The sequence below is a fragment of the Phasianus colchicus genome, chromosome 3 (assembly GCF_987193195.1).
Source record: "Phasianus colchicus chromosome 3, bPhaCol1.hap1.1, whole genome shotgun sequence".
NCBI lineage: Eukaryota > Metazoa > Chordata > Aves > Galliformes > Phasianidae > Phasianus > Phasianus colchicus.
The window spans coordinates 35,077,290-35,101,362 of record NC_143438.1 but is presented as its reverse complement, the minus strand read 5'-3'; the positions used below and the strand labels follow the sequence as shown (position 1 = coordinate 35,101,362).

Sequence of the window (24,073 nt, the reverse complement as noted above, 5' to 3'; positions counted from 1 at the left end):
AATGATTAAAACTTTTTTTTTTCTAAAAGCTTTCCCACATTTTGTATGCCTGATCTATTTTATTTTTTTTTCTGCATATGCACTGACACATTTGGCTAGCCCAGACCTCAAGCTTTTATGCTGCAATTGAGAAGGTACTTGTTTGTACTAACATTTTAGAGGAAATTCAGCAACTTTTGCAAATGATGCTTATCTAATCACTTATTCTTGGTAGTTATGTGTGAAACCGTACATGCAACCATGGAGAGCAAGTCAAACTCCTGTGAGGTTCACCAAACACCTCCCTGTGCTTCAGGTTTTAGCAGTGGGGCACTTTCTCACCTGCTGCTGAAAGGGGTTTTTAGGTTTTCTACAGTCATATGTGAGTAGATGTGACAGCAAAACCTCGCTGTGGGCCAGGTGCTCCTTCTCACATCATTAGATGCCATGTCATAGGAATTCAAGCAGACTGAGGCAGGTTTTTTCATCTGCAATAGGCTGCTGAAACAGGGCCAAAATGTGCCAGTCTGGGGAATAAGCAGGGCAGGACCCGGGGTGAGGCAATCAGAGTTCTGAAGGTTAAGCGTTTCATCCCAAACACACCACAGCACTCAAGGGCAGATTAACCGGAGCTCGCCGGCTCTCTGGCTCAGCCAGCCGCCTCCATCTGCTCTGACACCGGTCCCATGTGGATGGGTGAGGCGGAGGAGGCCCCGAGGCCCTGCCTGGAGGAGCTCAGCTGCCACCCGCCAGCAGGTCGAGCGCTGAGAAGGGGCAGCCCACCGCAGCCTCACGCTGTGCCTCCAGAGCAGACTGCAGAAGCCATCTCACAGCCTGAATGTCCTTGCGCTGTCTTGCCAAGCGCTCCTTTTAAAGATACTGATGCGCACAGCAAGGTCCCAGCCTGGCAGAAGTCGGCTGTTGTAGCTACGGAAAGGATAATTTCCCTTCAGAAAACTTACTGACAGTTCTGTCTTGTTCTTGATTTTCTCCTCTTTCATTTCACATGTTTTCCTGCTGGTCTTAATTAACGCTATTTCTGAGGCGTGGATGAGGATCCTGCCAGCTTGAACACTGTTATATAAAGTGACTGTTTCAAGACTGTAATTGCAACTAAATTTATTTTTATAATACGAAGTCAAAAGAGAGGCATTACAGGGATTTAATTTTATTTTGAACCTGATCCTTTAAACACTGTTGCTGTAACACATAATCTATTACCAGAAAAGACTCGTCTTTTCAGTCCTTAGAAATTGTTGCCTATAATTAGAATTGAAATTATCCTAAAATAAATCCTGATTTGCTAGTTAAACACCACCTCCTCACAAAACCACACTGTGACTAGTAAGGCAGTTGCAGAGCAACTTACAAAGAAATGGAACCTTGAAATTGGTTTAATAATAACTTTGTATCTGGAACAGAGGCATGCACCTCTGCAAAACCCATGAAAACCCCTGCTCAGCGTCCCAGCCCTACCCAGCTTGGCCTGGGGACATAATGGGCTCAGAAAGAATTCCTCTGGTCACTTTGCTAGGTACTCAAAGAGCTTTGCTGGCATCATGACTCTTACTTCACATAAGACAAACATTCCATGGTAAGAATCTTAGAGGACACACAGGTCTGACTCTTTTTTCTCTTTTCATAAATAAATACATGCACTGAAGAACATATGACCTGTGATTCCCAAACACTTCAATAACTAATGGTGCTACTAGGTATCTATCTAATAACGAAAGAATTCTGCCCTCAGATCCTCTTGAAGCCAACTGTGAAGTAAATTGGAACTAAAGGTATGTTGTAGTTGTTCATCAAGACAAAGAAGCAGATAATGAGGTTCTTCAGGTAATTTTAATTTCATCAGATCACATTTTGATTGCTGAACTTACCCCTAAACAATTTTTTCTGTATCTTTTTATCCTTTCTGGAGGAAAAAATATTACAAAAAGGAGAACCATTTTGTCAAGAAATGGCTTCAAATAATAAAATTTACTGTGGTTTTCTTTTGTACAGTATGCTTTTCTCTACACAGTCAGGATTTACAGAATACAACTTCACATTCATGCTTTTCCTTTTTTTCTTCCCATGTTTTTCTGTATTTCTAAATTGTTAAAAATTCAAGATGATTTAGGAATAAACTACAGCCATTAGAAGAGAGGATTGTTTAGTCTATAGCTGATTATTTATTTATTTTTAATTATTATATAAAGCTATTCTTGCGATAGAATGATTTTTTTTTTTTTTTTTTTTTTTTAAAGAATAACAAACATAGAATTTCCTTGGTCTTTAGCTCTATTAGATATTGCAGATAGCTTACAAAAAGACAGGCTTATTCCTCAAAAACACAACATATCCTCTATCACCACTTTTGTTCCACAGCATCTGTAGGGACTTACCAGAAACGATAAGCTGTCATCTACAGTCAGAAAAATAGATCCTTTTTCAACATCCCTGGTGCTCATCATTTTTTCTTCCCCAAAAGTTACATCTATAGTTAATTTGGAAGGTACTTCTCCTATCTCCTATATGGACACATGCCAAAATCTGACTATAGGAGGGAAAAGTCACAAGCACTTTCAGCTTGCTGATCAGTGATGGAACACGATCATCTCTTTACAGGAAAAAGGAAAATCCAGCCTCCTCTCCATATCTGTGCTATTCTGTGCCTTCCTCCTTCTTCACTCAAAGACCCTGACCACAGATTTTCCTTTTTCCAAATCCAAGTAAATATTAACTCTTCCCTTTATCCAGTGCACTGTCAATTCTAGAAAAAAAAAAAACATCAGACTCTAAGTACAAATGCTTATCCGTACATCAACAGCAATAAAAATGCCTGACAGCTCTTAATAAAGATGGTTCTTGTTTTCCCTGTAACAGGAGTTATCAGGAAGGTCTCGGTACAGAAGGAAGGTTCTCTTGGCAACATTTTTCATGACAAACACTGCTGCTCTTTTCTCCATTTCAAGAAACAGTAAAGAAATTGGATCCCATCCAGTCTCTTCAGTCAAGCTTCACTTACTCCATAGCAGCATCAGTTCCCACTAGTGACAATGATAGAGTGACACCTGTTATGAGATGATTTTTTGTTATTCTGACACTTTCAATTCCACTTTAATTACCTTTTCACTCTTAATTCAGCATAAGAATCTGCATCGCAAGGACATTCCATGGCTAAATAATTACACTATAGGGAAAGAAATACGTGCATGGTGTTCTCTGAGTATTAATTTCTCTTTTTAATCGTTCTCACTTTTTCCTTATAGCTGATTTGTATTCATGCCTTATGATAGTTTCTCAAAGTGATATGTAACCTGACTGAGTCTAGATCATTTACTTCAGAAGCTCAATTGGCACAAACACATATCACAGTTTACTTGGCTTGACTGTTGTAATTCATCTGTGGGAACATAAGTCATAGTCTCAGATAAAATAACCAATTTTTCAAGTCCCATATACCATTTCAGATCAGGTTTGTCTATGCAAACAAACAAACAAACAAGACATGTATTTCTTAGAACAGCTAGGCCAATTTACCTGAACCTGTATCCCAAACCATCCCCTGCTTTTCCATTCTTGCCAATCTGGCTTCACACTATTAACACAAATTGATTTGGTCTTGTATAACTTAGGATGACACACTAGAACCAAAAACCCCATTTAGTTAATCTTTAGAATAACAATCAAAAAAAAAAAAAAAAAAAAAAAAGGCACAAAGAGTATGCCTGTTCCAGCGGTTAAGCACAGATAAAAGCCAGGCTTGAGGCTACATCAGATTCTGGCTGACAGAGTCACGCAGAGCTCAGTCACAAACAAGGGCAAGCTCTGGCAACAGCAAGTGTCTGAGGTTTATGTCATCCCACATTGCTTTCATCTGGACCAGGTGGACTGGGCACAGCTTTATGTTCTTCCCTTGCACAGTAGGGACACAATGGATCCAAGCTTCGGATAGTGCAGAAGCCTAGACTGATAAAGAGTGCATACACAACTCACTTTGGCCAACCCACTCTTCAGCTCAGCTTTTCACTTCACAGAGTAGATGTTATCAATGTGAGTAGCTTTAGACTCCTGCTTATCCTAAACAAAAAGGTGAAGTATTCAACTGCAACAGCTCATGCATAATAGATAACACATCAGGAAATAGTGATATTTTATCCTAGTTTGAACTCTAAAACTGCAATTAGCCAGTAAATGTAGACAGTATTTTTGAAAGAGAGCCTATCCTGGATGTATCCTAGATGCTTCTGAGATTGAAAATCTTGCAAAGGCAACTGAGTAGTCAGAAGCACTGAGTTTGTGCCTCAAACACTGTACTCCTAACTCTAACAGATTCTTGTTTACTAAGTTTTTGGCACTTACTTTTTAAGCTTCTCAGTGTCTCGTCCCGTTAACTATCGAACAGTTTTGGAAGGAAGGAGACCTCGCAAAGGCAAGGGCCACACTCAAGGAGAGAGCAAAGCAACATATTTCAAGCATCGCTACTTTGGTTTGGCTTCAGTGACCTTTGTTTTTACCACTTCCTACAATCCCCACAAGCTATTAAGCACTGAACAAGACAGCAGCACTAGTAGTCCACACACAAACTACAGATGATGTGTTATTCTTCATTGCTGGTCCTTGATTACTGCAGGTAATTTAAAAAATATGTTGTTGTTATTATTATTATGTAACGTATTTAAAAAATTCGTTACATGCACCACATCAAAGTAGTAAAGAGATGACTTGTGCAGATAATTTTTTTCTTCATATGTTTATGCTGTGCCACTTCTGCTGACACAGCAATGATAATCTTGGGGATCCTTGCTATGGTGCCTGGAGAACAGACTTGATATCATCTAACAAAATAATGGAAATAAAGAGCGCCTAATTGAACAACCTCTGCTGCATGACAAGGATATGGGGAAACAACAATATCAGGAGGAGAGAACAAGGACAAAGACTTTCAAATTCTGAATGATGGCAGATTCATCAGTGCTAGAAAGCGAACGAGAAGAGAGGACCAAACAAAAAGAGATCTTTTTATTTATGTTACTACATGCATATCTAGCAACAGTGACAGAAGACATATTTTAAATGCACTGCTCCCTCCTTGAGTATGTGCAAAAATCAACAATTAGTGTAATTTCTCTCCTTTGTTGTTATACTACTTGGAGTTATTATCATGTTCTGGGGATGTTCCTGCCTTATCTGCATGAGACTGCCATCTCCCGTTGCTCTTCCTGCTCACCTTCTGTGCCCTTCCCAAATCTTCTATCTCTAAAGCTCTGCTCACACAGGGAGCAAGCAGGCAAGCTCAAACACGCTTTGAAAATGTGCATACAATGTGGCTAATTCTTGTTATCCTTTGTGAGTTGTTCCCATTCTCAGCTTTCTATCTTTTTACATGCAGCTTCCTCACTCACTTCTTCTCATGTACAGGTCAACCAACACTTTCCACTCCCATCCCTTCTCAGGACCCTCTTGTTGCCCAGCATCGTGATGTTTTCAATCCACTTCTGATGTCTACTATTTCCTTCTCATTCTACCGTATCCTAACGCATGAATTTTGCTTGTGCTTGCTGTACTCCTGATGGTTTACCACTTGATGTTCCCTGCTTCACCGCTCTCTTTTGTCCATTTTCACATTCTCTGTCTAATTTACTCTGTGAAGTATTTCAGGGTAGAAAACATTTTTCTAAAGCATACTGAAACTTAAGGTAATGTGTATGTGATAAAGGATTGCTCCTCTATAGCTTTCTCTGCTGTTCTGTCTAAAGATTTATAAGCTTTTTGACAGCTTATAGTTCCATGCTCAATAAACAGCACATCATACTCTCCACTATCACCCTACACACAGGATGGATACTTTCCTTTGTCCAACTCTCCCTTTCCTCCCTCTAATCAGCATTTTCCATCTACTTCCATCTTCAAGCTATTTCAGAGATGTTATGATCGTTCCAAAGAAAGACTTTAATGCTCCTCAGAAGGGTAATCCTGTGAAGACCACATGTCCTTTACTATTCCTTGGCCTCATCCAGTCCTCAATAAGTTATCTTGAAACAATTTTATCTTTACAGACATTGCTCAAAGAGACTTTAAGAAACCAAGGGCAGCATATGGCCAATAAGACTCATAGAAGGTGTGTGAAATCATCCCAACAAGCATATATGATCACATAAAGGAAGGAGCAGCTGAAATACTTACCAAGAGAGATATATTGCTGCTAACTGGAATCCCGAGTGCTCAAATTTAAAGCAAATCTTACTGCAATGCACTGAATTTGGGCAGTTGCAATAAAATGAACCCCTGTGGCTGCAACACAACTCACACAGGGGATCCATCCAGACTGAAACTGAAGAGTACAGCGTGGGGATTCCCAAATGCAACTCATAAACTAAATCTATTTTATACTTCCTTTCCCAGTCTTTATTAAGGACAAGACTGACTCACTACCAGAGCAGATAAGCAGCTATCACACCATCCTGCTTACAGCCACTGAGTACCAGAAGCGCAGCACAAGATGACTACAAGTAAAGCTGGCAATAACACCTCTAAAACATCAACCCTAACATTTGGTGCCTGTTCTCTTTTACAGAAACAAACAAACAAAAAACCTACACCCCACCAACTTCTGCTTTATCCAGCATTCTAATTAAAATCAAGTTATTTCAGTTTTCTCACTTAGCAAAGTAGGGACCGACAGATAAACAAATGCACAGAAGTCCACATCACATCATCAATTAATGGCAGCTATGTCCTAATTCTCTGTTTCTTGCTCTAATTGCTTGATTATATGATCCTCCCTTGGCCAGTGATAATGCCATTATATCATAATTTAAACAAAAGATGGAACTGCAATGCCTGGGCAGAAGGGAGAGAATCAAGGCTAGAAAAGCATCTGAATTTTTATGTTATCTGCCCACGTTGTTCACCTTGCAGTGCTCTTTTGCTACAGCAAACTCTTTCTTTAGCAGCATGCTCCAGAGGAATTAAAGAGAGGACTTCAGCCGTTTCCTAACAATTTAACAGAAAATAAAGGTAGCTACATAACCGAGTGGTGAGGAAGTGCTACAGCCTCAGGGACCAACACAAAAAAGTTTAAGAAACTGCTCTAGGGCATTCGGTCAACCTGATACAAACATCAAAATGACAAAGTAATAGGCAAGGTCTGGATTCTGCTTCTCTGAGCACGGAAAGTAATTATATGAGTCCCAACTTTTGAAGAAAAAGCTGTCACAGAGTTCTAAGTTTATTGCCCTGTGCAAACAGTGAGATGTGCAAGCCAGTCCGCCGAGAACTGCTGATGCTCCACGTGTACATACAGGGAAGTCATCTCTGGCAGGGAAGAACCAACCAGGTAAAACTCAATGAAGCCGTATTGGGACACCTGTCCCAGACACCACGTGTTGATATCAGGCTCTTTAAAATCAACGTGGAAAACCGAAACATCGCAATCATGTGTGAAGCAGTTACCACACAGCAGAACCTGACTACTGCTGCCTTTTTAAGAACAATTTTTCTTCTACATTTTTACAGTGACACCACAACCGGTGCCTGCCATTCATGTTGTAGATGGCACGTGTATCTGCTTCTGCCTTTTTGTACTTGATGGTGTCAGCCTGGATGCCCTCTTCCAGCAGTGTTTCCTGAACAGTCTCCGCACATCCCACATTGTCTTAGAAACTTCCTCCGATATTTCTGATATTTCACACTCCCCCTCGCTGATTTATGCCCCTACTCTGCTCCAACGACCCACACGTCTCTGACGGCTGAGCCGCTAATGCCGGCGACACGTTGACCTATTAACCCCTCCTAAAGAACGACCACAGTATTCCTGCAAACACAATACAAAAGTCGGGCAGCCGCACCGCGACGGCGTTGCGGTACAACGCGCGGACGACCAAACCGGATGAATTCAGACCAAATAAGCACACCGAGTGCGGGCGGCGGTGCGGTTTGTTCCCCACTTTGTCACGGCTGCGGTCCGGTGCCTCGAAGACGGAGCTCCCCGTGCCTGGGCTCAGTTCCGCGCCCGCTGCACACAATGGGGCGGGCGGCACGGAGCCGTTCATCGCCTCGGAGAAGGCACGGAGCGGCGCTTCGGCCCTTTGTGGGGAGCGGCGCTTCGGAGGGGGGGAAAGAGAACGACCTGCCCTCACCAGGAGGGGTTGGACGGGAGAAACGAGCCCCGCTAGCGAAACGGAAACTTCATGCGGTATTTACTTTGCCCCGCTTTACAAACGCCATATCCCTCGCGATGCACGACGACGCGCTGCTGTCACGCCGAACCAACGCGCTGAAACCGCACCGCGCCAGCATCTCTCCATCTGTCTATCCGTCTGTCTATCTATCTATCCACGCACGGAGCCAGCCCCATCCCAGCGGCGCTCGGCCGCCCGTCCCTCGCCCCGCGCAGCGCCCAGCGGAGCCCCCGGGGCAGCGGCGCCCCTTTGTTTTCCTCCGCGCCGCTCCGCTCCCCCACGTGCACGCGTGGGCAGGGCGGCGCGGGGCTTTACCTGAGCAGTTGCCGCCTTTCCCTTTGCCGCCGCCCTGGCACTCGCCGGCGGGCAGCGGGTGGGAGGCGCGGGCGGCGGGCAGCGCCGAGAGAGCGAGCAGCAGCAGGGCCGAGGCGCAGCACAGCCCCCGCGGGGGTCCCGCTCGCGGCGGCGGCCGGGCGGCGGCCGGGCTCTCCGCCACCATGGCGAGGGGCGGCGGGGGAGCGGCGGGATGGCGGCGGCAGGGCCCGCAGCCTCAAGCGGAGCCCGCGGCGCCGCCCGGGCGGGACCGTCCTTTCTCCGCCGCGCCGGAGCGCACCTTCAGCATCCCCGCGCGGAGCCGCCGCCGCCGGGCAGGGCCGGGCAGGGCGCTGCGGGGCGCGGGAGCGGTACCCCGGCCGCGCTCCTTTGTGCGCGGCGCCCGCCGCTCCGCCTGCAACAAAGGGAGCGGAGCCCGGCGGTGCGCTGCCGCCGCCGCGCAGGGGGAGGAGGAGGAGGAGGAGGAGGAGGAGAAGAAGAAGGGAGGGAGGGGGAGGAAGGAGCGGGCGGCACACGTGACGGTAGCCCCCTCCCCCGGCCGAGGGGAGCGAGGGGCTGCGCGGGAGGCGGGGGGAGGACGGCTGCGGTCCCACCGCGGGGAGCGGCCGGAGCGCTTCGCTGCGAGCTGTGGGGCAACGGCGGGGTGCGGAGCCCCGCTCGCTTGGCGGGGGCGTTCCTGCAAAGCCGATGGCTTGGGGTCGGGGCAGGGAGTGGTAACACAGAGCTTTTAGCCGCCCGGGTTGTTTTTTTTTTTCCCGGTCACCTGCGCGGGGATGCTCGGCGGTCGGCAGAGCAGGACGGGTATCCCAAGAGCCGGCTCAGAGCCTTGCTGAAAGTTGGGGTTGAACTGACAGCACCGTCACCATTTTTACATAGGGAAAGCGCAGACAGTATCTGTGCCTTCAACAAGGTGTGTGTTTTTTTTTTCCGCTGTCACTTATATCGTATGCAAGTTTTTTAGCCCTCTCTGCAAACCATCCCTTTGTGGGAGCAGAGCTGCCCATTTCTCTCTGTTGCTGCTGCTGCACGCTGCCTTCTTGCCCCAAGACCTGTGTGGTGGGACCTGGGAGCACTCTGCCATCAAAGCAGTCCCAAGTAAGGTCACAAACACAGCCGTGGGTGCAAGGAAGTCAGGCTGTTGTCTTCTTAAATGTGATGACGAGCTGCGTCCTGGACCACTAAGACTGAAAGAGCTCTTTCCTTCCAGCATACACGGAGCTCAGTGCCGACTGCCTCTGCCATGTAAACGTTTTTCTGTAATTATTCACTTCCTTTGTTCGCTGTGATGCCAGATGTCAGCAGACCCCCGCTCCTCAGTGAGGTGCAGCACGTTAACCTGCTCTCCTGGCACCAGGCACCGTGCAAGGATAGTTCAAGCTTGCTCAGATGTCTGTGTGCTGCAATCAGCTCTGCTAAGTGGGCAAACCCCTTGGATCATTAGGCTGTGGGGCTGGCACAGAACTTGTGTTTTGAGGCTAGCACTCTTTTTTACTGCTACCATAGAATCACAGAATCATAGAATGGCCTGGGTTGAAAAGGACCACAATGATCATCTAGTTTCAACTCCCCTGCTATGTGCAGAGTCGCCAACCACCAGACCAGGCTGCCCAGAGCCACATCCAGCCTGGCCTTGAATGTCTCCAGGGACGGGGCATCCACAACCTCCTTGGGCAACCTGTTCCAGTGTGTCACCACCCTCTGTGTGAAAACCTTCCTCCTAATATCTAATCTAAACCTCCCCTGTCTCAGTTTAAAACCATTCCCCCTTGTCCTATTACTATTCTTGGTCTCCTCCTATAGTACTGGGACCAAGAGCTTGAATACAATTTGAATTCAGCTTTCTTCCACACACAGCTGGCATGAAATATAACATTTTTTTTTTCACAGATTATTGCAATGGATGAAGTCTTTCCAGTGTCTCCCCAGACAACTTTTTCTTCATACAGGTAGTATGCTTGTATATGCCCAAATCACAGCAATGTTCTGGGATCACGCTGTGAGCAACTAATACAGGCAACTACTTTTCCTTGTCTATCATTCACAGTCTGTAATAAAAATGCTTTTTATAAATGTCTAAGTGCACGACCTTATTTTTTCCATTATTGAATTTCATCTCATTTTTTGTCCTTTTAGTTCCCAACATGATGTAGTCACTGGAAGGCCAAGCCCAGAGAGTGGTGATGCATGGAGTTTATTAGATCCAGCTGGTGACCGATCACAAGTAGTGTTCCCCAGGGATCGGTACTGGGGCCTGTTCTGTTTAATATCTTTATTAATAACCAGGGACAAAGGGATTGGGTGCACCCTCAGTAAGTTTGGAGATGACACCAAGCTGAGAGGAAGGAGTGTCGACCTGCCTGAAGGTAGGAAGGCTCTACAGAGGGATGTGGACAAGCTGGATTGCTGGGCCAATGGCATCCTGGCTTGTGTCAGAAACAGTGCAGCCAGCAGAAGCAGGGAAATGATATCCCTCTGTACTCAGCTCTAGTGAGGCCACACCTCAGTATGTGTTCAGTTTTGGGCCTCTCAATACAAGGAAGACATGGAGGCCATGGGAGTGTGTTCTGAGATGGGCAACGAAGCTGTGAGGAGTCTGGAGCAAAATCTTATGGAGAACAGCTGGAAGAACTGGTATTGATCAGTCTGGAGAAGAGGAAGCTCAGGGGAGACCTTATCATTCTTTACAATCACCTGAAGGAGGTGGTAGCAAGACAGGGTTGGCCTCTTCTTCCAGGTGGCAGCGAAAAGACAAGAGGGAATGGCCTCAAATTGCACCAGGGGAAGTTCAGGTTGGATATTAGGAAAAATTTCTTCTCAGAAAGGCAGTCCAGGGAGGTGGTGGAGTCACTGTCCATGAAGATACTGAAGAACAGTGTGGCTGTAGTACTGAGGGACATGGGTAGCAGGCATGGTGGGGATGGGTCAATGGTTGGCTTAATGACCTTAGAGGTTTTTTCCAGCCCTATTGATTCTTTGGTTGTATGATATCTTGGAGATGTTCTGAATCTCATTTGTCCTGACATTCCTGCCCGTAGAACTCCAGCTTTCCTGCTTATGCAAATACATGCAAATTAAAACTCTTGGTCCCAGGACAAACTTTAAGAAACAGTAATAGCAACTTCTCCCAGTTTACACGTTCGCCTTCCAGGGCTGCATGTTGTCATGTGCAGTGAAATCCCAGCTGAATTTGCAGCTTTGTTTCAGTTCCCCATCTCTTTCAGCTTAACTGGGCAATTCCTGTGTGGCATCACATGAAAGCTTTTAGCAAGTCCACACAGACTGTAAGTAAATCTCATGAGGTTTGTGGGTTTTTGGTAGTTTGGGTGTTTTTTTTTGTTTGTTTGTTTTTTGTTGTTGTTGTTGCTGTTGCTTTTTTTCTGGACTCCTGGGATAAAAGCTAGAAAAGCCATGCCTGAGTTGTGCTATCTGTCTGGAGGCCTCTTTAGCTCAGCTTTAAGTGAGTGATACAGTCACGCTTGATTGGCAAATTCACACTGTGCCAGCTGGGTATTCATTCTTATTCTGTTCTCTGATATATATATTTAAAAAAAAAAAATCCCAAACCCAAAAAACACTAAAAAAATCTAAACACTTTCTTGCCAACCAAAGTAAAAGAGCTCTAGAAGAGTTTGAACAAGCTGCTTTTGCAATTTCAGGCTGAGGGAATGCCACACCATAAAAATGACAGCTCTGGTATTCCTTTGAGATCATGCTAAACTCTGATGCATTTGGTACCTTTCATCTTTGGCAAGTGAATATGACTTTATTGCAATTATACAATAATTCAACTTCTGCTCAACTCCAACTGCTCTCTTGCGAAAGGAGAAAGCTCCACAGATTGTCTAAAATTGTCATCCTCCGCAAGCTCTTGAACACAAACAGCAGTTTTTCAGTTTGCTGCTGGTACATGTAGCATTTCTGCTCTCCCTTCTTTTTCTCCAGTAATTTTAAGAAGGAAGATGCACAACCAAATGGAAGCAGGGAATATGCAAGAGCAGAGAGAAGCTGCCAGACCGGTGAGGGAGGCTGCATTTGCTAGAGATCTGGAAAAAAGTATTGACATGCGGAACCAAACTCTATAACCCCCATAAGGTTATAAAGCAGATATGTTTATTATGGTGCCAGGTGTGAGGGGGATAACTCCTCCTAACTCACACACCAAAATGTACATATGCACAGGATTACATAAATGGTGGGCTGAGCTTGCTTAAACAATTCCGAGAACTCATCATAATATTCCAATTAGGTTGGGGAAGTCATTATAGTACGTTCCACCTCCACACGCATGCGTGCTACTCTCTGGTGGTTGTGGGCAGGGGTCTTCAAGTCTTCCTCACGAAGGCTTCCCAGTGTACTTTTCACCTTCAGTTCTTCCAATAGTCTACACAACCACAAAATTGCTATATGCTAACTTACATCCTGGTCCTTACCGCAAAGTTCTTGCTATGCCAAGTTATAGGCTACCACAGAGTTCCTGTTGCTGTTGTGTCACTCTGCCTTATGCCCACCAGTCAGGTCTAGTCAGTATAGATACATTTAATTGTGACGGCACCGGTTTATTTCATCTTAGGCTACAATATGTAGAAGAGAGATCTGTAATTTATTGAAATCATTACACTGTTGTCTGAAGACAACAGTGCACGAGGCATTAAAATCCTGTCCTTGCCAGTCTTTCTGCCAGAAAATTGTACTTACAAGTCTCAACTTTCATTCTTAGCAAAAATAAAAAATCCAGTTCCTGCACTTGTGAAGAAGACATAAAAAACGTTAATACAGTGTAAACTAATTGTGTTTACAGAGTCCCAGCATGGCTGAGGAGGGCAGGGTCCTCTGGGCCCATCGGATCCCAGCCCCGCTCCAGCAGGGTCGCCCAGAGCAGGGTGCCCTGGCCCATGGTCAAGAGGTCTGGAGATCTCTGAGGGGGAGACCCCACAGCCTCTGGGCAGCCTGTGCCAGTGCTTGCTCATCCATACAGCAAAACACCGTTTCTTGATGTTCAGATCTCAACACCTGTGTTTCATTTTGTGACCACTGCCTCTTATCCTGAACCAAAGACCTTGCTGTCTAACCAAATGCTGTCTAACCAAATCTGGAGTCAGCCTCAAGACACAGTAGTCCTCCCACGCAAACTGTTTCATTTTTGAATTTCATTAAAAATGCTCAGTTTGTCCACATTTTTTTTTCTGCTCTTCCTCAATGCCCAAAATTGCAACTGACACCTAAACTCACAACTTGAAAACCAAAAGTAAGAACGTTCAGTATTTTGATCTCACTGCATTCTGACAATGTAAAATGAGTGCAAAATCAAAACAAGGATGAAGAGGTGATGTCATTTAGTGCTATATGTAGTTAAGTAGCTATTGAACTTCATATTCAGTGGATTCACATAAAAATTATTTTTCAGCACTATTTTCTCTGCATTATTCCTGTGTGCTTCAGTAATCCAGCACGTGGTCCACAATTTAGGGCAGGGTCCCTATGTAACACATGGGAATCCATCTACACAGGTTTGTCTTACCACACCCTGCCATGCCAACACCAGTTTGGTGAGGTTTCCTTGATTGGAAGATCCTTACTGAACTGAAAGCACATTCAGCAGGGTGCTTTCTCACTTCTATATGTCCATACTGGCCTCAGAGCAGTACTTGTCTTACATTAGACTTTTGTATGTCAAACTTTTGACCCAGAACCTTGATCAAGCAATTCAGGTATCAAATACTTCACAAAGCCACTCCCATCCAATTTAAGCTAATCGTGGCTCTGGGGCAAGTGACACTGACTGTGAGATATTGGACATTCTGCAGATCCGCCATCTAATTTCCATATTCCTTTTCCAATGCACAAAGCCACCCCAGTGCCCCACCAAATTCTGAGGCAGCAGAATCTCCAGGTTAGTTGTTCTTGGGAAGCTCTTGGTTTGCTGTGTCACTCTGTACTGCTTCTTATACTTCTCTCCTGTATTTCTGCTATTTCCCTTTTCTTCCCCTAATATTTCAGATGTTTACCTACATATTTTTTCTTCTCTAATTTTCTGCTTTTCACTTTTCCATTCTCTGTGGTGCCAGATCTTTTTCTTTTGCAGTTGTGTTGCCTCTCATTTCCCAGAATTTCTTTTTTTTTTTTTTTTTCAGCTTGAGGACTTCACTAAAAACCCATCCGGGTCAACAAGATGATTTTTAAGAACCATGCTAGAGATACATTTCTTCTCATATCTTGTCATTTCACCTCGCCCCTAATGTAACAAGACCTTGTTCCCACACTGGCCTGCTGGCCCATACATGTCATTGAATTTGTTGTCACAACATCCGTGTATGAATCAAGAAATATTACTGAGCCTATTCTGCAGCTGGGAAAGCTGAGACACAAAGAGGTTATTGGGGTTTCTTTCTACACGTGGGTTGCTCTGTGTTATTTTTTCAGCAATAGTCAAGGGATGCAAAGGGTTTTGTAGCCTCTTGAAAACAAAGTGTTTATCCTTCAAAACCCAGTTTCAAATACGTGATTTTCCTTCACATTTTAGTTCCTCCTAACACCAATACCTTTATTCTGAGAAGTGTCAGGAGCAGCAGTGGAAGCTGCAAAGATTGCCAGGGAAAAAATACGTTTGTCTGTTAGGTGTGCCCATCTTGCATTGTCATTGCACATGCATTGTTGATACTCACTAGTTAATTCCAAACAATTTTCCTCCTCCTTTGGCTTCTACAATAAAATATTTAGTCATTTCACATCTTCACGTATTCAGGTCTTTTATTCTTTCCTCCTTAATCAATTCTTCAACACATTAATCTTTTTTTTTTCTTTTTTTTTTTTACCATTTCTCTATTCCTTCTAATTTGTTGACACCTTTTTCTAAGAGATATTGCCAGACTGTAACTGCTGATCAGTGAAAGTGATTTCCAGATGTTGATAAATGCTTTTGTCTCTTACTGATTGGACTGTTTCAGGTCTTCATGAATGTGGACCCCAATGAATCCTATCTAGACTGCAGATAATTCACAACACAGCAACCTATATGCTCCTAGGGGTACTAGGAAGGTCACACATTGTTCAGTTCTGCAATTGCTACTGCATCCATAAAACAATGTAGATTTCTAGTTCTTCTTTCAGCTTTTGGCATCTTCAAATATAAAAATACAGATATTTCACTGAACCTGGGCTGTACTGTTCCAACAGCTTTCTGTATTCTGAATCAAATGGGTATTTAGGATTTTTTGAGTATTATGAGTTGCCAATTATGCCCCTTGGTTTGAGAAAACCCTTCATGCCATTATCTGCAATTCTTAATCAAAATGTAAAAGCAGATTAAAGAGTGACATGAGTTATGCTGCATTTAGCTGTCTCCAATGACAGTATGTTATATACTAAAATATTCTCAAACATTCTTGTTGAGGGGCTCTGTAATTTCGGTTTTATTTTGTTTTAGTTTCTGTTGCAGAAGCGAATGCAGCATACTACTTGTCAGCCCACTAAAGATGTACAGAAAGGGAATATTACCTCCCTCTGCTGTGACAGCGTGTAATTCAGAATTGCATAAGCTTTTCTTTATTGCTATATTGCATTGCATTTCCCAGTCTAATTTTCTCCAGCCTTCTGCTGTTCTCACTCTCTAGTTTTGCATAACTTTTCAAAACATTAACTATTTTTGTGATCTGCAAGTTGATTTCTATTGTTACAAAACTGCATTCTTATCTATGGCTATATTTCTCTGGCTTGTGCTATTACCAAACTGCCCAGCCTTCATTTCCTTAGTTGTTTTAATGATGTTTTACACAAAAGAAATTGATTATGTTGTTCTTGCATATGTACATTATACATAATGCTTATAAGCACAGAAGCAATTACATTATCTTTATGTTAATATGAAACTATACAAATAGAAAAAAAAAAAAATTGCCAAGGATAATGCAAGACAGAAAAGTTGTGTATTTTTTTAACGTGCACCACAATTGTAGCTTATAAAATAAGAATTAGGCAAGGTGCCAGCTCTAACTTAATGCATGCTCAGGTTAATGAGAGATTAGGTCTGGAATAATGACATTCTTAAATGATAATATACTCTTATCTTGTTTCCCCACAAAAATTCGGAAAGAATTTCCAAATCTCATGGAAGCCCAGTGTGTGCCCATTAACATAGTAATATGCTTTTTGCAGTGGAGCACATCACTAAGTATTTGCAAGCCATGACTTATAAATGGAGGTTTATTGGATTTCCAGAACCTTGTGAAATCTCCTTTGGTGGATAATAAAGGCAAATGAATAAATTTCCATAGGAACTTGTCTAATATGATTACATTTGTATCAAGAAACATGAGGCTATTAGGGATTTAAACTGGCCGCAGCATCAGCTCTCCTGTTCTGTGCATTCCTGTCTATTTCCTGGAAGTTTTCAATGTAAGAACAAGGCTGTGTGTGGTGAGCTATGGTGCCATCTGATGACTCACCATTAGTGTCCCTTGGTGAGGGCACACCTGGAAATATGGCACTTTTGCCGGACAGCTAATAGTGGTTTTACAGTGAATTAGGATGAATCATAGAATCAACATAGAATGGCTTGGGTTGAAAGGGACCTCAAAGATCATCAAGCCCCAACCCCTATGCAGCAGGCAGGGCCACCAACCTCCCCGTTTAATACTAAACCGGGCTGCCCAGGGCCCCATTCGGCCTGGCCTTGAGTGCTTTCAGGGATGGGGCATCCATAGCCTTTCTGGGCAGCCTGTTCCAGCACCTCACCACACTCATAGTAAAGAACTTCCTCCTGATATCCAGCCTAAATCTTCCCTTCTTCAACTTAAAACCATTTCTCCTTGTCTTGTTATTATCTATCCTTTCAAAGTGTTGGAAGTTGATTTCACATTGGTTTGCTTGCCTTAGAAAATTTCTATCTGAACCAAGCATTTCACAGAATCACAGAATCATAGGGGTTGGAAGGGACCATTGGAGATCATCAAGTCCAACCATGTGCTAAAGCAGGTTCCCTACAGCAGGTTACTCAGGTAGGTGTCCAGGTGGATTTTGATTATCTTCAGAGGAGACTCCACAGCTCTCTGGGCAGCCTGTGCCAGTACCCTGTTACTCTCACAGTAAAAAAGTTGTTCCTTCCACTGTGCAACTGTAGTGTCTGAATTCAGCTTCAAGCTTCTTGACAAAATGATTTAATAAGCAGTCCCTTAATATCAGTAGTGAAATTTCTACCTGGCAGAATAGCAAATGAATGTAACTTTCTGCCTGTAGCACAGATCACTTGATTTAGTGAATCATATGATTCAATTGCATGTGTCCATGCCACCTGCCCAAGTTCCCTCTCAAGAAATTTTATTTTTTTTCCCTTAGAAAAATGTATTGCTCAAATTTCCTCAAAGACCACCTGTTCCTGGCAGATAAGAAGTACTTGCTGATTAAAGATCAAGCTACTTTCACAGAATAGCCCATAAGCAGTGGTGCTCTGGTGATAAGGCTCTACAACAAGGCTTTTCTGGCCACAGGCAGGCCACAGGCCTTTTCTTCTCTCACCTGCTCTGCCACCTCATGTGAGCACAGACTTTGTGTCTCATAACATGTCCCAGCATCTCGAACATTTGCCTGAGTGTAAGAACCCACCTTGTCCTTTTCAGAAGGACATAACTGGTGCAAATACATTCAACACTCAGGGTTTGTTCATGCTTCTGAAGAAGCATTGCTTTATATTTTATCATAGAAAAGCTTGGGTTGGAAGGGATCTCAAAGCCCACCCAGCCCCACCACCAGCTCAGCTGCCCAGGGCCCCATCCAACCTGGCCTTGAGTGCCTCCAGCGATGGGGCACCACAGCTTCTCTGGGCAGTCTCTGCCAGGGTCTGACCACAGCCTCAGTGAAAAATTTCCCCAATATCCAATCTCAATCTGCTTTATTTTAGTTTAAAATCCTCCCCCCTTGTCCTATTAGTAGCTGTGGTTAGAAAATGTGGTAGGAAATGTGGTAGAAAATGCAGGAAGCAGGACAATGCAGATTCAGTATGTTTTGGAGGATAGTATCAATTACACACAATTTTCCTGTATGGGACTTTTGTCTGTATCATAAATGCTTCTGAAGCTGCAAGGTTCAAAGAAGTACTTCTCCCTGCCCCAGGATATGGGTCTTGTGTTGGGAAGTGGCACTAATTACTTTTAAGTGGGGAGCAGGCTTAATTGGCTGGTGTATATCAATCAGTATGAAAGCACTGACTGAAACTGCTAAGTGAGATGTACTACATCTCACGTAGAGGGAAATGCAGATATTATATGATTATTGTTCAGTCCTAAGAGATGCAATTAAATGTTATTTTTATTTTATTACACCTCCTGTCTGTGAAAGACATGATTTTGTGGATGCCGACGTGAGTCATAGTTAACTTTCAGAGTATCGTTAATCCCTTTGTTCTTCATCAGGTCATGTACGCTACTGAGGCTTGAGAAGATGAAAGGAATATTACTTCACAAGATCCTGAACTTGCTATACTCTTTGCTATTACAAAGGGAAAAACTGAATTGCATCAGGGCTGCAAAAACTGCAGGCATTGTGCTAAAAAGACGTTTTTTTTACCAAAGCACTTTCTATGCCCAGTAGCATAATATGTAGTGGTCTTATTGTTGACACAGCTCTGGATATTTATATTCCTTCTGGAATAGCACAACATGATTCTGAATGTCGTGTGGAGATTGACAATAGGATTGCTGCTGAGGGAAAGAGAACTGGTTCTGAACTGTGTTCTGAATTTCAATCTGCATGCAATGAACTTTCATGTGAAGGCTGAGGGGAAACGAGAAAAACCTTGCTTTTATCAGCTGAGATGAATGTTATGAAGCATTTTTTAATCTCTCATTGATTAGTGACCAGTAGAACTGAAATAACTCCTTTTTAAAATAACATTTAAATGAATCTGCAGTAATGAAGATAAGATGTAATACACCTTCAAAGCTGCATTCTTGGGATAAGAAATGTTTTTGTTTATTCAGCATAATGTTTTAAATTGAGCGAAAGGAGATATTGCATTTTAAAAAATCTATTTTTATCTCTTCAAAGGCTTGAGGTGTTTGAAATGTGCAACATCTGTATCACTTACATACATTACTTGGAAATACATTTTGGTATGCAGGAAAGTACGTTTTCCAGATAAATATATTGGTTCCAGTATGCTGGCTATGCATCTGGCTTGCACCAGCTGTGGATAAGGAAGATATTGCTCAAAGATTTCCACAGAAGTGTCTTTGTCTTCCTGTACATACCATCTTTTCACATTATGCTCACTTTTAGCAAGAATCAGACCCTGGGAACAAATGGTAGAAGGACTGTCAATGTCTCCTTATGCTGTACAATATCATAGTTCCTCCAAAGTAGGATGCTCATGTCACTGGGTTGAGCTCAGTGCCAAAATATGGTCAGTGTAACCAAGGAGAAAACACATATAGTGCTCTTACACTAAGAATTAGAGTGCTTTAATTTGATTTCCAGAGTGTGTATGCCCTTGTTCATGGACGCTTTCCATTCTTCATTCCAGTCTATACATCCTCTTTCAGGGTAAGACCCATATGTTGAGGTCGTGCTTATCCTTGCAGATACGAAAGAAGACAGGCTTGCCACCCAGAGAACCAAAAAGGACAGATCAAGGCATATGTCAGAGAGGTGGTTTTGGTGTTGCTTTCCTACCACTGTGCACCGCCAGGCAGGCTCAGAACCCAACTTCTCTTTGCCTGCTGGAAACCTGCATTATCCAGAGCTGTTGAAGCCAGATCCTCCGCTGCCTTTCTAAAAACTCTCTCTGCAAGACAGATGGTGGTCTAGGAAGGAAGAGGAAGCCTCATCTGCCATGCAGGCCTTTTTTTTTTTTTTTTTTTTTTTTTTTTGGAGCAGAGCAGAGTTTCAAAGCTCCTTGAAGGGCAGCTTGACAGACTGGCTGAGATGCCAGCCATAGCAAGGCTGGCACAGCAAGAAGCACTGCAACTGGTACTTGACAGAACCTCCAGTTCTGACAAATCAGGATTTGTCACATCCTTGATGTATTTCAGTTTAAGATTCAAATGAAAGACATTGAACTGTGAGAAACATTGTAGTCATTGTGATGATAAACTGCACTGTGCATGTGAGCATGTGTTGCTGTATATGTTTGTAATTTGCAGGCTGACTCCTGTAGGCGATAAGCACTAGAAAAGTATCACTGTCTTGGTGGCAGATATTTTCTGCATTATTTTATTTTTCCACATTATTTCATTTTTCAGAATCTGCACCCTAGAATCTGCTATGTGGACTTGGCTTTTTGCTTTTCGAAAAGATGCTGCAATTACCTACTTGAAAAAAATCTCAATTTCCCTTAGGTATTTAGAAGTTTAGTTGAAAAATAGTTTACAGATACCCATGATACATTACGAACAGCCCTATATAATTCGATCATATGCACTTGGATAGCTAGGAAGAAAACAGTACAGTTGATTTGCTTCTATTTTTCTGAAGATTACTGTGAGAGAAATTTTAAGAAGTCTCTTTTTAATTTGTGCTTTCTTGGAGGAATGATGTGTAAGATGTCTCCACAAGAAAGGATTAGAACTGATATAAATAATTAATAAATTAATCTTTATTTTTGGTTCCAAAAGTTCTTGTTTTTATGACTAGAGAAATGCACATGAATTACTAATGTTGAAATTTTTTCACTAGAGGAGAGAAATAAAACCATACAGCAGTACAATAGCATGATGTTGCTATTTCAAATTACAAAGAGTGCTTTGGTAGGGAATAGATCATCTTTTCTACACTACTAAATTTTGTCTAATTACACTAAATATAGTTAGACAAAGGAAATGTAATATGAAATTAAGAGGAATGTAATATGAAGAAACAAAATTAGGCACTTGTTATATGCAGGCTATAAGACATAACTAAAAATTTGTTTACTTGTGAGATACAAAAAGCCAGCCTAGAAAAAAAACATGGTGCCTTTGGAGATATCATGCTACGCCCATCAACATCCTTCCATGTCCAAGCCAGGATCTACTAACTACTGTGTATGCAGGCAATCACTGTGTACAGTGTACATACTAATATACTCAAACTGTTCCAAAAAACCTCATCGTAGAAGAATAGGTAGAAGAAAATACAGGAATGATTCTAGGAGTTAAACCTTTGGACTAGAACTATGTTTGGCAATGTTTTAAGAACAATTCCAAATGCTTTGAAAGTCAGGAGACCCTCATGCTCTGAAGAGCAAAGGACCCAGAAGTTTTCAGATCTGGGCTCTGTGGGAAACTTGTCCAACTTTCTGATGTCTAAGTGTTGATGGCTTACGGAACTCTTCTAGAAAATGTAGTGCTGAGAGACTGCATTTACTTAAAATAAAGTTGTGACGAAGACTGTTCTAACTAGCATAGAAGTGCAACTTCTATTATAGCATCTTCCCACCACCTTTCAATTTTTCCTAACTGTGTTATATTAATTTATTCTGGGTGGTAATGTTCCAATTAGGCTTTCAGCACAGTAGCTTTTTCTTTTGAAGTGAATCAGCAAGCTCTGTTGCATTATTTTTAAACTCTGCATGATAAGGTAAGAAGTGGTGAGACCTATATTTAAGATAACCAGAATTTCCCACTATAAAAAGTCTTGCAGCAGTATTTAAAGAACCATTGTTTCTCCATGATTTACACTCTGGTGCCAGGGTTGGCTTTGAAAGACATTCCTTTTTTTTTTTTTTTCTTTTTTCTTAATTAAAACCAGAAAAGGGCAAATTACCAGCTTCCAGGCCCTGGCATTTTCTACATAGTTTTTTCATCCAACCTGAAACACTAGCAAAACCCCTTAAAATGCCAGAAAACTGCCTTTATGCAGCTCCAGAAGGAATCATATTCTTAAGCTTGGGACCCCTCTGAATAGTCATTAAAGATGATAGAGAAATGCACCTTAGGATTGCATATCTAATCCAGTCTAAAGCTATAATGTAGATGCACTCAAAAGAGAGTAAATGGCTAGAATGTCTGAAAGGTGTTCTTTCTCTACAGGGAGCTTTGCTGTGCTTTCCTCTGCAGGGAGCTGTGCTTCCAGGAGGAAGATAATGAAAATGCAATACTGAGCAAAGAACTATGGCAGCAGAGCACTGCTGCTATTCCCCAGGTGAACTGGAGTGCCCAGAAGCTGTAGAGAAGTAGGGAACAGAAGAGAAGAGCTGCTGGTGCTTACAAGCCAACACTATATCATAGAAGATATTGGCCTGAAATTTGCTTTATTTATTGAGCATTTATTAATAGTGCAGTGTGTGAACCCGAGGAAAGCAAATAGCAAACTCCTGAGCTTTATTCCTTGCTTTTGAGAGAATAGTAGGAACGGGATGGAGCACTGATATGAGCTTACAGAGCACTGTTAACTCAAGCACCCTTATCGATCTCCTTGTAATTTAGAATTACGTAGCACAGTATTATTGATTTACCTTCTAAAAAGATGTTCTATTAGGCCTGATCATCATGTTTCTGTTAAAATCAAAGCCCAGCACCTGGAAATGCAAGCATGCTACAGCGGTAGCCAAATATTTCTTCAAATTTGAGATAACTATTGCAGTATCTTTTAGCTTGACTCTGGCCTAAAGGAAGTCACACAGACTCAACCCAGACAGAAATGATCAATCTCTGCTGCTAATTAGAAAAATACCTATGTGATCTATTTATAATTAGCCGCATTACAAAAACATTAGCAGATACATTCTCTAAAGGGCCTTGATAACAGAAAAACAGACACATATAGTCTATATAGATACATACTTTGCCATTTGCCTGGATGATATCTTTCTGGATTATTGGTTCCTGTTTTTAGTGTTTCCTCTCTCTGCACGTTAACTTTTCCAGTTATTCCTGTTGTGCTCACATGCTGATGTCTACCCATTATTTACCTTATGGTGGCACTTTGTGAAAAGAGGGAGGCAGAGTACCACAAGTCTTTTATTTCAGCAGCTGAAAAATTATGGAAAAGCATTTCAGGCAGAAACTGATGGCTTGTTTTAACAACTTCTGGGGTGTTTTGCCCTTTCAGGGTTTCTGAAGAGCGTTGCTTGCAACTGCTATAGTGTAGCAGACCTCCCTTCATGGTGGCAGAATCATGTTTGAGTAAACTTACTTTTTTGGGTAGTACATTACCACAAGGACATGAAAAATCTGTTCTCTGTTTTGACAAGATACATATAGGATGACAAAACTCTGCTGATGTCCAGAGTGGTCCTTCATCTTTTTCCCCACATATTCACTGTCTTTTCAAACTTGTGTCAGACTATGACATAAATGTAAACATTTCTACTGTCTTCTGTCAAACCATTCAAGATTTGACTTTCCTGTGCAATTCTAAATTCTAACAGGATCATATGTAGGGGGCTGTATGTTACTTAATACCCATGTATAGGTAACTTGAGTTTTGCATATCAGCTGTAGGATTCTTGAGCTATAATTCACAACTTACAGCAAGACCGAAGAATTTGAAATACTGATGTGTGAATGTGGGTGCCCAGGGCTGCTGGGCTCCTCTGAGGGGTGAGGTCAGGGCTGCTCTATGCCGGACCCAACAGCCCCACCACAGGGAATGGGTAGGCCGCACTGCCAATATGGGAA

At 42.7% G+C, this 24,073-nt stretch overlaps 1 protein-coding gene across 1 annotated transcript in view; it reads right to left on the bottom strand.

Annotated features, from left to right (window-relative positions):
- The window catches only part of TMEFF1 (transmembrane protein with EGF like and two follistatin like domains 1), a 117,227-nt gene extending 108,560 nt beyond the window's left edge, over positions 1-8,667 (bottom strand). The window contains exon 1 of the mRNA XM_031589423.2: positions 8,469-8,667. Coding sequence (XP_031445283.1) covers positions 8,469-8,652 — 184 coding nt within the window. The 5' untranslated portion in view covers positions 8,653-8,667. The remainder of the gene's footprint in view (positions 1-8,468) is intronic.
- Between the last annotated feature and the right edge of the window lie 15,406 nt (positions 8,668-24,073).